The 13,328-nt window shown below is 37.1% G+C and overlaps 3 protein-coding genes across 5 annotated transcripts in view; 2 read left to right on the top strand and 1 right to left on the bottom strand.

The window, feature by feature from the left end:
• The window catches only part of med12 (mediator complex subunit 12), a 30,008-nt gene extending 26,909 nt beyond the window's left edge, over window positions 1-3,099 (top strand). For 2 of the 3 annotated variants that reach the window (XM_032554375.1, XM_032554377.1), the window contains exons 40-43: window positions 656-836; window positions 970-1,188; window positions 2,031-2,112; window positions 2,789-3,099. In XM_032554375.1, coding sequence (XP_032410266.1) covers window positions 656-836; window positions 970-1,188; window positions 2,031-2,112; window positions 2,789-2,826 — 520 coding nt within the window. In that variant the 3' untranslated portion in view covers window positions 2,827-3,099. The remainder of the gene's footprint in view (window positions 1-655; window positions 837-969; window positions 1,189-2,030; window positions 2,113-2,788) is intronic. The other variant, XM_032554376.1, reaches the window with a different exon arrangement.
• A 1,384-nt stretch (window positions 3,100-4,483) lies between these two features.
• On the bottom strand, window positions 4,484-7,735 carry mars2 (methionyl-tRNA synthetase 2, mitochondrial). The gene is made up of 3 exons (XM_032554379.1): window positions 7,088-7,735; window positions 6,050-6,384; window positions 4,484-5,766 (listed from the first exon to the last, which is right to left on the bottom strand). Exons 1-3 carry the CDS (start codon window positions 7,365-7,367, stop codon window positions 4,594-4,596), a joined length of 1,788 nt encoding a protein of 595 aa, XP_032410270.1. The 5' UTR covers window positions 7,368-7,735; the 3' UTR covers window positions 4,484-4,593.
• Window positions 7,736-8,205: 470 nt separating this feature from the next.
• Window positions 8,206-12,804, top strand: LOC116714730 (magnesium transporter NIPA2). The gene is made up of 6 exons (XM_032555459.1): window positions 8,206-8,326; window positions 8,569-8,701; window positions 9,543-9,599; window positions 9,844-9,934; window positions 10,547-10,707; window positions 11,462-12,804. The coding sequence occupies exons 2-6, from the start codon at window positions 8,569-8,571 to the stop codon at window positions 12,061-12,063; spliced, it is 1,044 nt and encodes a 347-aa protein (XP_032411350.1). The 5' UTR covers window positions 8,206-8,326; the 3' UTR covers window positions 12,064-12,804.
• The last annotated feature ends 524 nt before the right edge of the window (window positions 12,805-13,328 follow it).

Below are 13,328 nucleotides of genomic sequence, written 5' to 3'. Positions count from 1 at the left end.
TGGAACTATCTGGCATATTTGGTAACTATCTGGTCCAAAGATGATGAATAATAATAAAGTGAGATGATCAGAGTCAGTCTTATTTATGAAGTTTGTGAGGATGGCTTCCAGGCTTATGGCTGCAGTTCAATCAATCTGCTGTTGGAAAATGTGGCCCAACAACATTCTACAGTGGTTCTGAAGCAGAAAGAATTGAAATATCATTGCTAAAGAAGCTGGCTGCTCAAAAAAAGGTATTTTCTAGCATTTAAAAGTAAAGTTGAGTGGAAGGAAAGATATTTGGTTTCAAAAAAGGTGCATAAGCATCAGGGATAACTATGAGATGATTGTTAGTCATTAGAGTTTGAGTCATAAGCCAATGTCTCTTTAGGACGCTTTAGGAGCTGCCACACACAGCGGTATCCATGTTGTGTGTCTTGTGCCAAGCCTCTGTTGAACCAAACATATCGGAAGCGTTTCATCTGGGCCAAAGACTGGAATATTTCTCAGTAGTCCACATTTATTTTATATGAAAGTAAAATGTAAGGTTTTTATAGCACCATATTTCATGATTTAATCTGCAAGTAAAGCTGATTATTCTTTGTATTTGGCCAGTTTTCCAGTAAAAACATTTATCTTCATCACTACCTGTCGTCTTTCTTCTTGTAATCATCAGGTTTCCCCACCAGCCCATCCAACAGGGTTCTGTCATGCACGGCCTGGGTCCTGTGGGAGCGCAGGGGATGTATACAAGCCTTCGGTCCAATCAGATGCTGACAGAGCAACAACAAGCAGCACAACAGCAGCAAGCAGTGCAGCAGCAACAGCATTCATTCCTCAGACAGCAAGCACTCAGAGTATGTTACAGACCTGGCTTTTATACAAGCAGTACCCTCATTCACATTTAACCTGCAGGTTTAAATGTGTACTTATGGAGTGAAAACAGTCCTTCTGACTCATGCGTCCTACTCTGGTCTGTTTTGTTTCAAGCAACAGGCTCAAGCTCAGCAACAACAGCAGCAACAACAACAACAGCAGCAGCAGCAGCAACCGCAGCAGCAGCAGCAGCAGCAGGTTCAGCCTCAGCAGGTTCCTCCACAGCAGCAGGTGCCTCAGCAGCAACAGCAGCAGGTGTCGGCTGTTCCCCCTCCTGGCCAGACTCAAAACCAGGGCCTGGGCATGCAGCCGCTGCCCCCCCAGCAGCCCATGGTAAGATCAGAGAGAGGGTAAAACAGTCTGGGTTTCTACCTAGTCTTTAAAAAGCTGGAGAAGTTTGGACATTTTATGGTTTTTCACGTTTAATTTCCTGTATCTCATTTACTAAATTTGAATTTCTATAAATAAATTACCTAAACAGCATGAGTTGGCTTTAAAAATGATTAAATATAAAATAAATTGGTCCATAAAGCATTCTCTGGATAATATGGAGCCCACGCTTACTGACTCCGCCAAATAAGCAATCCTAAAACTGAAAGTGTTTTTTCATTTGTTTAACTTTCTCTTTGGCTTTTTCTTTATGGGATGGCAGCAGGATTAAGGATCCAAACCAACACATAAATCATGATCACCATAAATACGCCTGTCTATAGAAAAGCTACAAAAACACTCAGCTTTACTGTTAATATTTATGTATCTATTTCATGATTTGATGATTTTTCAGACCATAAAATCGTTAAAAAATTTTATTATTTTTTAATTTTTTTAAATGTTGATTGTCTTTTTTTTCCTATTGGGTGTTTTCATTTAGTGTGAAATAAAACTTTTATTTGATTTTATTAAAAGTAGTTCCTGTTCATGTGAGAGACTTTTTATTTAGTTCTTAAGCTATTAGGTTTAGTTCTTAAGCTATGATAAATAATTGAAACCGTAAATGTAGACTATTATTCTTGAATTATTTAAAATAAGTTTGATTACACAATCAGAGTTTTGGAGTCATTTTACATTTTTCCAGTGTTTTGTGTGTAATTATCCACTGTGTTCCAGCTGTGCTTGCAGTATGAAATGTACAAAACAAACAGCCTGAAGGATAAACTTGTGCACATCTGTTGCAGTTTCCTCGACCGGGGATGCAGCAGACCCAACAGCAGCAGCAGACTGCAGCACTGGTCCGGCAGCTGCAGCAACAACTCTCAAGTAAGTCAAAACCTTTGTCTGACACCTTGATTGTCTTTTATTCCTGTTTATGAAAGAGTATCAGGGGCTGTAGGAGAAAAACAGCTATATTTTTTCTTTCTTTCACAGAATAAAGTTATAAGTCAAAATTCAGTTTTGTGGTTAAAGTTTACATTTTGAGAATAAAATATACTCCAAAGCATATTTTTATCCCAAAAGTACAAGAGTTCATTAAATCTTATTTTAAAACAGTCTTTTTGACTTCATTGTTGATACTTTTTTCTACTTTTTCATTCCTTTTTAACTATTTGGGGTCATAGTTCAAGTATTTGAACTTTTAAGATGCTAATCGGATGCACCCAGTTGGAAAAACAATACCTTGTTTCTATGGTTACGTGTCTTAAGAGTCCAAAAGTAAAAAAAAAGTAGGAGCAAAAATTCTTCCAGCTGCACAGCATTCAAAACTAGAGGGGAATAATTGGGCAAATATGCCGCGCCTCAACCAGAATAATGATCTGAAGTCTAGAGAAAGAGCAAAGCAGAACTTGTATCACAATTACATCAACATTTTTTTATCGTCATTTCAGCAACTGTAAAAAAAGTAAAATAAATAAGTAAAAAAACTCATAGTGACCCTAATCCTCCTCCATAGTTCTTGAACTTCAAACATTTAGCTAATGTTTTTCTCTCGTTTCAGATACACAGCCAGGACAAGGCACCAGTTCCTACTATTAATCATGCTCGTCTATAGTCTCGTCAAGAATAAATTCTTGTTTTTTGAACAAAGATCTGTTCTGTAAGTTAGTTAATTGAAAGAATCAGGAAGTGAAGACTGGGAAGGACCATTAAATGATCATGATGAACCAAAACCCCGGCTGCAAGATTTCAGTTGTAAAATTATGAATTTTCAGAAGAGGGAACCTGATATAACATGTTTAATGACTAAAGAGTCTATGTAAAAAAAAAAATACAATTAAAATAATGCTTTTTTTTAATTTTATTTCAATTTGTACAATTTTCATTTCCAGTTTTGTGTATTTCTCATTAAAAAAAATCATGTCAGTTTTTATGTCTTGTACTTGTGTTGGCTGTCAAAGACCACCTTTTATTTTTTGAGGGGGGTTAATCCTAGAGGATGCACAATGACAAAGATTATTATTATTATTATATTAGGAGACCTTCATGCCATTTTAAAATCTTATAAAAATCCTGAAATGCATAAACAGAATTTAGGCATTGTATCTACAGAAATACAAATATAGTTAAAAAGCTTATTCATTCCAGTAATTCAATTAAGCTTGTAAAAATTCACTACACACACAAGATACATTTAAGCGTTTACTATTAATTTAGATGATTATCATTGAAAACCCCAAAATTGTTTCTCAAAATGTTAATTTTATGACCTACGCGCTAATATAAGACTTTGAGTCCAGAGGACAGTCTTTGGATAAAAAAAACTCTCCCAGACAGAATGTAAGCTACATTCTTTAGAGTGCTGTTTCCAAAATGGCTTCCACTAATGGGAAGTTTAGAAGGAAAAAGTGAGATAGAAAAAAAAAAAAAATTACGATTGTAAAACAAATGCTTATGCTGTACATTACCCAGTAGGCTATTTCTGTTTTAGAAATATTGTATTCAGATTTTCATTTGCTGTAAAGTATCAAAATTAGTAGATACTAGAAAAAAAATGCATTTTCGGAAGAAAATGCAGTGTGAATAAACAGAATGTTTTTGGTGAAAATTGCAGAAAACCCAAATTAGGGTTTGAATTAAGGTTTGCATTATGGTTGTGTTTAGGGTTAGAAGGGTTAGATTGAGAACCCTCAGAGGTAGTCGGCCAATACTTTTTTTCTGAAGACGAAGCATAACGCAACCAAACTTGAAGAGGGATTTTATGAAATCTGTAAAATATAATGCTCCAATAAACAAGTGTAGATGTCTGACTAAATTTTAAAGTTTGAATGGTGTTTCTAGATCAAAGTATGTGTGTAATGCATTAAGCTGTGAAAAAGTGATGTTTTTAGTAGGATGCTCCATTAATTTCATTGGGGCCCAAGATGATTACAAAACGCTGAATATTTTATAAACGGCAGAAGATATCAGTAATAAAAGACATAGCTGTAATGTCCTGAATGAACAGAATATTTTCAAAGTTGAATGGTTGAAATAGGACAAAATATAAGTGGTGTAAAATGTATGGAAAATAGTGGAGGAACTCAAGATGTGAATGCCTTCAGCATTCACACTAATAAGCTCTTGAGATACATTTCACTCTGTATTTTATCTACTTTTTTGCTGTCACTAATTTTGACATTCATCTTTTACTATACCTTTTATATTGCCTAGTAAATAGTTTCAACATGTAAAGCAGAAAAAGGTTCCCACAATGTTGTAGTTTAAGTCAGGATATTTTATTGTAACAGCTTGAATATATATTTTTGTGTTCCAAGGCTATTTGATATCAGCTAAAATGAAAATACTGCATGAAACCAGTCACCACTACTGTGCAGGTTTTTTACTTTTCATTGTTTTTTGTTTATCTCCACTCTGAGTTTCCAGTCTGCTAAAAAGCAACCCACAGTTTGACCCCAATGGCCTCCCTTCAAACGAACAGTCCGTTCCGAAATATCTCCCCAAAAAGTCCAGATCTTTCCAGCTTCTCTCTTGTGATTGCACACCAAGTCTAGTAAGCAGCCTGTTGGAAATTTCCGGCACCACCGGCTGCAGGAGAGTCCCATAAACCCTCAAGCATTCGAGAGTCAAGTGGATGATTGTGTCTAACCAGCGGACATCTTTGCTGTCCCTCCTGTCCAGTTTCCAAGGTGTGTGACGCTGAATAAAACCGTTAGTCTGTCTCACGCATGCGCTGATGGCTTCCAGAGCTTTATACACCTGCATGCTCTCGTAGTGCTTCTCTACCACAGTGGATAGACTTCTTACAGTTTCTACCATGTGATAATCTTCCTCCACCGCTCTGCCACGCCGGTCTCTGGGGAAGGAATGACTGCAGAAAGCAGGGTAGACCTGAGCTGGGTTGAGGGCTGGAGCTGTGCAGCGGTTCAGCAGACCACCTAAAGAGTCTGCGAGCTCCGCATTGAGAAGTTTTAGCACTTTGTCGTGAGTGTAGTCGCAGTCTGTGTCTGGGACTCCCTGACGCAACAGGAAGTACCTCATGCCGTCATTTGTAAACATCTGAGAGTGCTCAAAAGGATCCACAACATTACCCAAACTTTTCGACATCTTCCTCCCTCCTACAGTCCAGTGCGAGTGAACATGGATGACCTGCGGCAGAGGCAGCCCCGCTCCTAGAAGGAAAGCAGGCCAGTAGATGGCGTGGAACTTCAGGATGTCCTTTCCTATAACGTGGTGGGCAACGTGCCACCACCGCTCGTGTTTCTCTGGGTAACCGACAACTGTGAGGTAATTCACCAGAGCGTCCAGCCATACGTAGATGGTTTGTTCAGGATCTCCTGGGACCGGTATGCCCCACTGAAGACGGCTCCTCTGGCGGGACACGGAGAGGTCGGGAAGGTCTTCCTGCAGCCACTGCAGAACGGCCTGATGGAAGCGCTCCGGCTGGACGGCACCGGGATTTTTCACAAGCCAGTCAAGGAGGAGAGATCGAAAAGAGGATAGACGAAACATATAGTTCTCCTCTTTCATCCACTCCACCTGTAAAGCAGTAACATAATTTATGAAACCTCAGTAATGGAGTACTAGTATAGAAGACTGATTGCCAAAATTGGCAAAGAATAAATGAGGAAATAAATTTATTTTAAAAATTGGTAAAATGAGGAAATTAGTAAATAAATACATAAAGTTGAACAAAAGTATAAATAGATAATTCCAACATATTCCCAAATTTATTTCCAATTTAATTTCCTTACATACAATTTTATTTTCACATTTATTTATTTGTCAATGTTGAGCCCTCCACATTCACATTTCCATTTACCTTATGTCCACTCTCGAGTGACACTTTGACCTCCTTCCCCGATGGGTCCAGAGCATCGCCGACCTGCGATGGCATGAGGAAGCTTTCATCTTGTGTGGAGTACCAGCCCTCATAGCTTCCTTTATAGATGAGCCCTTTGTGCCAGAGCACTGACCAGAAATGCTCCACGGCCCGACGGTGTCTCTGCTCTGTGGTTCTGATGTAGTCGGTGAAGGACACGCTGCAGCTGCTGAAGAGAGTTTCGAAACGCTGAGACACTTCAGTACAGAAAGTCAGAGGATCTTTCCCTGCAGCGTCAGCCGCTTGCTGGATTTTCAGGCCGTGCTCATCTGTTCCTGTGATTTAAAAATATACATTGGTTTTATTATATTAATCATTAAATCTACAGTGTAACAAAATATGGAGAGCTAATACTGACTATGAATAAATAAAACAGCAAATACAGGGAATCAGATTGAAAATAAAATGTGTAAATAAATAACATTTGCAAATATGTTAATTAAAAAAAAAGATTCCTCATATTTTCTTTTCCTTATTTATTTTAAATTTCCTCACATATATCTTCAGAACTGTTCTCATTTATTTTCTATTTAATTCCCTCATTTATTTGGTTTTATTCCCTCTTTATTATTAATTTCCTCTAATGTATCCAATATTTTATTTTTATTTCCTTATTTTAAATTTAATTTTCAAGCTTGGCATGGTCAGTCCTCTATATAAAACATCTCACCATACGGTTTGTCTTATGTGTCAAATAGGCCTTTTAACTTTTCATAAAAACTATGAAAATCAGTCGGGAGACTAATGATAACACTTTGGATGCACCAAAGCTTCAGAGATGTGCTCTATGAAAAGCTGCATTTGTAATTACAGTAAAAAGTGGTTTAACGAAAAGTTTTTATATAGCATTTTTCAGATTTTTATAGATAAGTCTGAAACTCGTGTTCTTTTCAATACCCAACTATGCACTACTTTGTGCTGGTTTACCACATTCAATCTCAGTCAAATACTTGGACTTTTTGAGGATGCAGGATTTACCTGTGGCAAATCTTGACTCAAAACCCTGCAGGAGTTTCCACCTGTGTAGGCAGTCAGCAATCACGGCTGAGTAAAGGTGGCCGAGATGAGGAGCAGCGTTCACATAGAAGATCGGGGTTGTTATGTAGAAACACTTTTCTTTGCACAACTGACTGCTGCTCCTGCTGCTGCATTTCAAAGCTGAGCTCCACAGTCTCTGGTCTGCTGAAAAAACTCCTCTTTGCTGGAATCTATAAAAAGTCTTCCAGCCTCTGGTGACTGTAAGAAAAGAAAACTTCATCGTTGCATCTCAGACGACTGCAACAAGACGAGGAAACTCAAACCATGGAGTGAAGAGCTGAAAGCCGCTAAGAACAAGTAGCCTACATGGCAGATGTGATGAAATGCTTCAGTGAAATAGGTTTCAGTCATTTAAAAAAAAATCCCTTTGCATGAGTGTACTGTGCATGTGGTTAGCCTGCTGCTCAAGGTTAGCGCTTCTTCCGGTATCTGTCTTCTTCTTCTTTTCTATTATGGTGGATCGCAAGCAACTTTAAGGTGCATACCGCCACCTACTGTACACGAGTGTGTAGCAACATTGCTTTACATTTTCCGGTATCTCTCAACGAAAACCCGCCATCCAATCAGAACGCTGGAAGGACTGCACCACCAATCAGATTACGGGATTCCTACTGACATTTTTTTCAATAACTTTATTGACAAAACATAGAAAATACTTTGTAAAATAAATTTAGAAAATATCTCTGTTGTTTAGTATAAAGTTATACTATTTTATTTTTATACTTTTAAAAATGTTGTTAAACCTTTTTGTGTTAATTAGAAGTTAAGCTTGTAGTTTAGAAAATCCTAGTAAATTTTTGTTATAATATTCATATCAGCCAATATTATTTTTGTTTTTTATTTTCAAATAACGTATTTATTTGAAAATAAATAAAAATAAATGTAATTAATAATACAAATTATGATATGTAAATAAATGATTACATTAAACTGTAAATATATAAATGTATTTGAAAATAAAATATTTATTTATTTATTTATTTATTTATTCAGTGCCAATTTTATTTATTGCGTGTGCTACTTGCTTCGCCAGCTTGGAAATGATGCGTACACAGGCTACTTGTCTTTTCGTTTCTAAAGCAAACACCAGGAAGTAGCGCAGTGACACCCAGCCTTTTTCGGCCAATCGGGTGCTCCACTTCCTGTTGTCACCTAAATGAGAGCAAGTCGACAATCGAGGTAAAACATTTTAATAACAGTTTCACTTTTCGCTTGGAAAATGCTGTTTTCAGCGTAATGTGGTCAGAAACAGTTTTTTGTTTCATCGCACAGCGACTTTAATTTGTTATAAAAGTTGGCTATACTAGTCGGGGGGTGTCATTTAATCATGTGATATCCACATATGATATCTGCTACTTGACTTTCATACTCGTTGTTTTTTTTTAATCCGATTGTAACTCACGTTTTTTGGGGTTTTACAGATGGAAGTGAACCGCTTGGACTTCTACATCGGTCTCTCTCTGGCTGTGAGCTCCAGTGTTTTTATCGGGTCAAGTTTCATCTTGAAAAAGAAAGGCCTGCTGCGATTGGCCAGCAAGGGCTCAACGCGAGCAGGTAGTGACAGTCCATGATAAAGGTCGAAGTGCTTAAAATAATTAAACAAAACCTACTGAAATACAAGTTACCTCGGAAGAGGATTATGACCACTAGTTAAAAGAAGACTTCTGACTTTAATGCTCATGTAGGAGGAGAACAAACCATCTAGGAACATGTCTGATTTAAATGATTTTTTGATGTGGCCCATTAAAGTCTAAGAATTCTAAGAAAAACAATTCAGAATTTCTGACAAAAAGTCTGATATCTGAGAGAAAGAGATTTTTTTTGAGAGCTTTTGTCCAACTGTTATTGTTTCTTTTTTAATGCCCATTGGGTATTAATAATATAATAATGCTAACATACCAATTTTATTTGTTCATTCTTATACATGTATGCTTAAAGTCAGTAACCTACACAGTTTAAACAATTACAAGTATTGTACTTACTAAGGATTTCATTAACAAAAGTTTCCAACGAAATACAAGATTTCATATTTTATTTTAAATAAAATATGAAATCGCAGCACTAGGGACAAGTGCTGCGAATTAGCTGTTGCCATTGCACTATGACGTAAACATGGGACTGCTGTTTTGTTCAGTTTGTCTATGTCGCTGTATGTCTGTCCCTACCAAATAAACCAATTAAAATTTAGTAGACAACATTAATTAAGGGTACCATATATTGGTTTAAGATTTTAAGCTGTTGTTTTGATAATTTTTTTACATTTTTCTATACAAGACAAAATTACAAGCCACATTAGCATGTGTGAGAATATCCACCCTCTGTGGATTAGGTGTGTTCTAGTGCACCACTGCTTCTCACTTCTCACTACCATGACACTGCTGCTTTTATGTTACAGGTCAGGGGGGCTACGCTTACCTGAAAGAATGGCTGTGGTGGGCTGGGCTCATTTCAAGTAAGAGTATGATTTACTGTGGTCCAGCTACGTTTCTCCACTTTGTGTGTGTGTGTTGTATTGCCGATCAGCCACGAACAGAAACAATGTCATGATTGTGAAATGTTGTGGTTTTGTTTTGTTTGTTTTTTTCGTACTGGTATTCATATTCCCCTAAATAGCACATTTACACATGTGGGTAGAAGGAATTAGAATTTCTCAGAATTTAAGCGGACAACCTAATGGTGTATCTGATGTGCTGTAGTGGGAGTAGGAGAGGGCGCCAACTTCGCTGCATATGCGTTTGCACCTGCCACACTGGTAACCCCGCTCGGAGCGCTCAGCGTACTTGTCAGGTATCCATCTCTCAAAATTACTCACAGTTAGGTTATGGTTTAATTTAGAATTATCAAGGTAAAAGGGGCTTAAAAAGATTCCTGCCACACTTTTCAGATTTGTATTTGTAGAGCAGTTTGCAAACCATAAATCATGCCCTTGCATTTTATAGCTATCTGCAACTTTATGTTGTTTGTGTGTCAGTTCAAATGGTCTAGCTACTTCTGATCTGAACTGATCCTGCCAAAATTGGCAATATCTATAAATTCGTAAATAAATAAATGAGGAAACCAAACTGAAAAAAAAAAAAATGCAGAAATGAATAATTACAATTATTTCCAAATATGTTCATTTATTTTAATAAAATGTATGGTTTAAATATAAATATTTATTTTCTAATTTTTTTATTTACAGTTTTAGTTTTCCACTTATTTATTGACAGTTTTGACAGGATCAGTCCTCCATACATTTGTAAAAGGAATATCAGTAGATAATTAAAAATGTACCTCCTGACCTTCACCTGAAACTGAGAAAAACTAATAGAATATTTGTTCATTGTATTTTGGATTTCATAAAAAATGCTTTGAAATATTTGTGCAAAAGTTTCACAAACAATACCATAACTTTCCCAGTGCTGTGCTCTCGTCGTACTTTCTAAATGAGAGGCTGAATATTCACGGGAAGATTGGATGCCTGCTTTCCATCTTGGGTTCCACAGTCATGGTGATCCATGCGCCGCAAGAAGAGGAAGTTGCCTCGCTCAGCGCCATGGCTGAGAAACTGAAGGACCCAGGTAGTCTCATGTCTTTATCTGTAACTGTGGAATCTTTTAACAACTTGTAGACTTTTTTGCAAATTTGCCTGAAATCTCCACACAGCTAAGGCATTGTACATTTACCACAAATACCTGTTGATGCTTATATTACACAAAGCTTGTGATTTGCACTTTGATGCCATCTGGGGCCAGTTACTACCAGTTGGGCCTAAATGTGCTACTTTCCATACTCAATAGCTAAATGTCACGATAACAAATTTTGCTGGATGATAAATTGTCCCAGAAGTTATTGCGATAAATGATATTATTGTTTTGATACCATTTTCAAGTAATATAATAGAAATGGCATAGTAACGCAAGTACATCCTCTCGAAGATCATTAAGCTTTAATTTTATAACGAACATTTGACATTGTAACTGGAAGACATTTTAAATACCCAAAATAAACAAACAAAACAACAAATAAAATGGACACTGAAATCTCTGTAAACAAAATTGACCTTCAAAAAAGGGACCCAAGCACCAGACTGAAGACTTTTATCATGCAGTCAGGTAGAAAAAACCCCCGCAAGAAATACAATCATGCAAATAGAAATGATCAAGCCCGTTTTAATTTATCATGTGATTGATTCAAGACTTATTGCGACAGGCTTAGCTAAGAATTTAGCTAAGAAAGTACCTAATTTTGGATCTGCTTGACAGCAGATATTAGCCATGAGTGGATCTTTATCTCAGGGTTTTTCTAACGTTCCTTCTGAAATGTTCCCACCAGGTTTCATCGTTTTTGCCGTGTGTGTTGTTGGAAGCAGCCTGGTCCTGATCTTTGCCGTGGCTCCTCGCTTCGGACAAAAGAATGTCCTGGTTTACATCCTGATCTGCTCTGTGATCGGCTCCCTCTCCGTCTCTTGTGTCAAGGGTCTTGGCATTGGTATCAAAGAGCTGTTTTCAGGGACGGCGGTGCTGAAGGACCCCCTGTTCTGGGCGTTGCTCGTCTGCCTGGCGATCTGCGTCAGCATTCAGATCAGCTACCTGAACAAAGCGCTCGACATCTACAACACCTCGATTGTCACGCCGATTTACTATGTCTTCTTCACCACGTCCGTCATGGCTTGCTCGGCCATCTTATTCAAGGAGTGGTTAAAAATGACTTTTGATGGTGTAGTGGGGACAATCAGCGGCTTCCTCACCATCATTTTAGGGATTTTTCTCCTTCATGCCTTTAAGGACATTACGTTTAGCGTGGACTCCCTCCCTTTATACCTGAGGAAAAGCCCTTACTGGTCCGTTGGAGGCCAACAGCCTTACATGGCTCTTCCTGATGATGACTTGCAAGCAGATAATGACAGAAAGTTGTCAGCCAGAGGTGGTGACTAGAAAGGAGCCTCATGAATAAAAAGAAAAAAGCACCAGTATACTCATCCTTGCCTCTCAAACTTTTACAATTTTTTTCAAGCAAAGCATAATACACTGGATGAGGACATTTGCTTTTTTACTTTAGCATTTATATCTCTGTAATGGATCTCATTTATAGCCTTACACACATTTACTTTGGTTCAAAACAAAATGGGACAAAATATTTTTAACATAATTTATTTTTGTTCACTGCTGTCTTTGATATTTCTGTTTTTTAAGTTAAGTGTTTGTGTTTGGCTAATGAAAGCTTCAACATACAGAAGGCAAAACATTGAACACATCACAAATTTTCATAGTAAACATATTTCTGAAGATGCTATTGACATGTAATTTTCACCATATGTTGGTAGCAACCCAAGTAATCCATACATAGAGACCAAAACAAATAAGTTATTGTGATGTGTTCAATACTTGTTTTATTCACTACATAGTTTAGTGATTTTTACTGTAATTAGAAAACTAAGACTTAGTGGAGCAAATGTTTGCTCTTAGGAATATTAGTGAGCTACAGTATTACCTCAGCATTATGTTCAAAATCTAAATCAAAGAATGTAATATCATGTACGAAGCTGTATATTTAATTTTAATGTAAAGTCTCATTAAAACAAAGAGCTTACAGTGGATGTAAGAAGTCTGCATATATCTGTTAAAATGCCAGGTTTTGTGATGTAAAAAAATTAATTATTTCACAACTCTCCCTCACATTTTATTAATTATGTGAAGCAATGACATCAAGAAGAAAACTGGTCAGGAGGAGCAACATTTAACAGGTTGCAGGAATTTCTGGTAATCACGACTGTTTTCCATATGATTGGGTGGAAGACAAAACTCTTTCTCAAAGACAAATATCTACAAACAAAAAGATCTCACACACTTTTACAAAATACTAATTGTTACACAAAATTCCCAAAAAAGCATGTGAGAAAATATGTTATAGTATGATGAAACTAAAGTTGGTCCAACAAATTGGTTTGCTGCACATAATTAAAACCCACAATGAAGCATGGTGGTGGCAGCATCATTATTTGGGAGTGAAACTACCAGAAAATAAGTAGAAAGAGCTTCAAATATCAATCGGTGTCGAAACAAAACCTTCAGGTTTTCAGGCTTCAGTTAGAAAGTGGAAGATGGAAGAGGAACTTAATCTTTTAGCATAAAAAAAAATCACCTACAGACAAATCAACAAAACGTGGCTTTACCAGATAAAGATTAGCTTTGAAATTATC

This window comes from Xiphophorus hellerii, chromosome 23 (assembly GCF_003331165.1).
Source record: "Xiphophorus hellerii strain 12219 chromosome 23, Xiphophorus_hellerii-4.1, whole genome shotgun sequence".
In the NCBI taxonomy this organism is placed as follows: Eukaryota; Metazoa; Chordata; class Actinopteri; order Cyprinodontiformes; family Poeciliidae; genus Xiphophorus; species Xiphophorus hellerii.
This window is presented reverse-complemented; position numbering and strand designations above follow the sequence as displayed.

Excerpts from the sequence above, each read along its gene's own strand:
- mars2 (XM_032554379.1), bottom strand. The coding sequence starts at position 7,367 with ATGAAGTTTTCTTTTCTTACAGTCACCAGAGGCTGGAAGACTTTTTAT. Across the intron at positions 6,385-7,087 it reads TGAGTCAAGATTTGCCACAG|GAACAGATGAGCACGGCCTG; the intron begins GTAAATCCTGCA and ends TTTAAATCACAG. Across the intron at positions 5,767-6,049 it reads CACTCGAGAGTGGACATAAG|GTGGAGTGGATGAAAGAGGA; the intron begins GTAAATGGAAAT and ends ACTGCTTTACAG.
- LOC116714730 (XM_032555459.1), top strand. The coding sequence starts at position 8,569 with ATGGAAGTGAACCGCTTGGACTTCTACATCGGTCTCTCTCTGGCTGTG. Across the intron at positions 8,702-9,542 it reads CAAGGGCTCAACGCGAGCAG|GTCAGGGGGGCTACGCTTAC; the intron begins GTAGTGACAGTC and ends TTTATGTTACAG. Across the intron at positions 9,600-9,843 it reads GTGGGCTGGGCTCATTTCAA|TGGGAGTAGGAGAGGGCGCC; the intron begins GTAAGAGTATGA and ends GATGTGCTGTAG.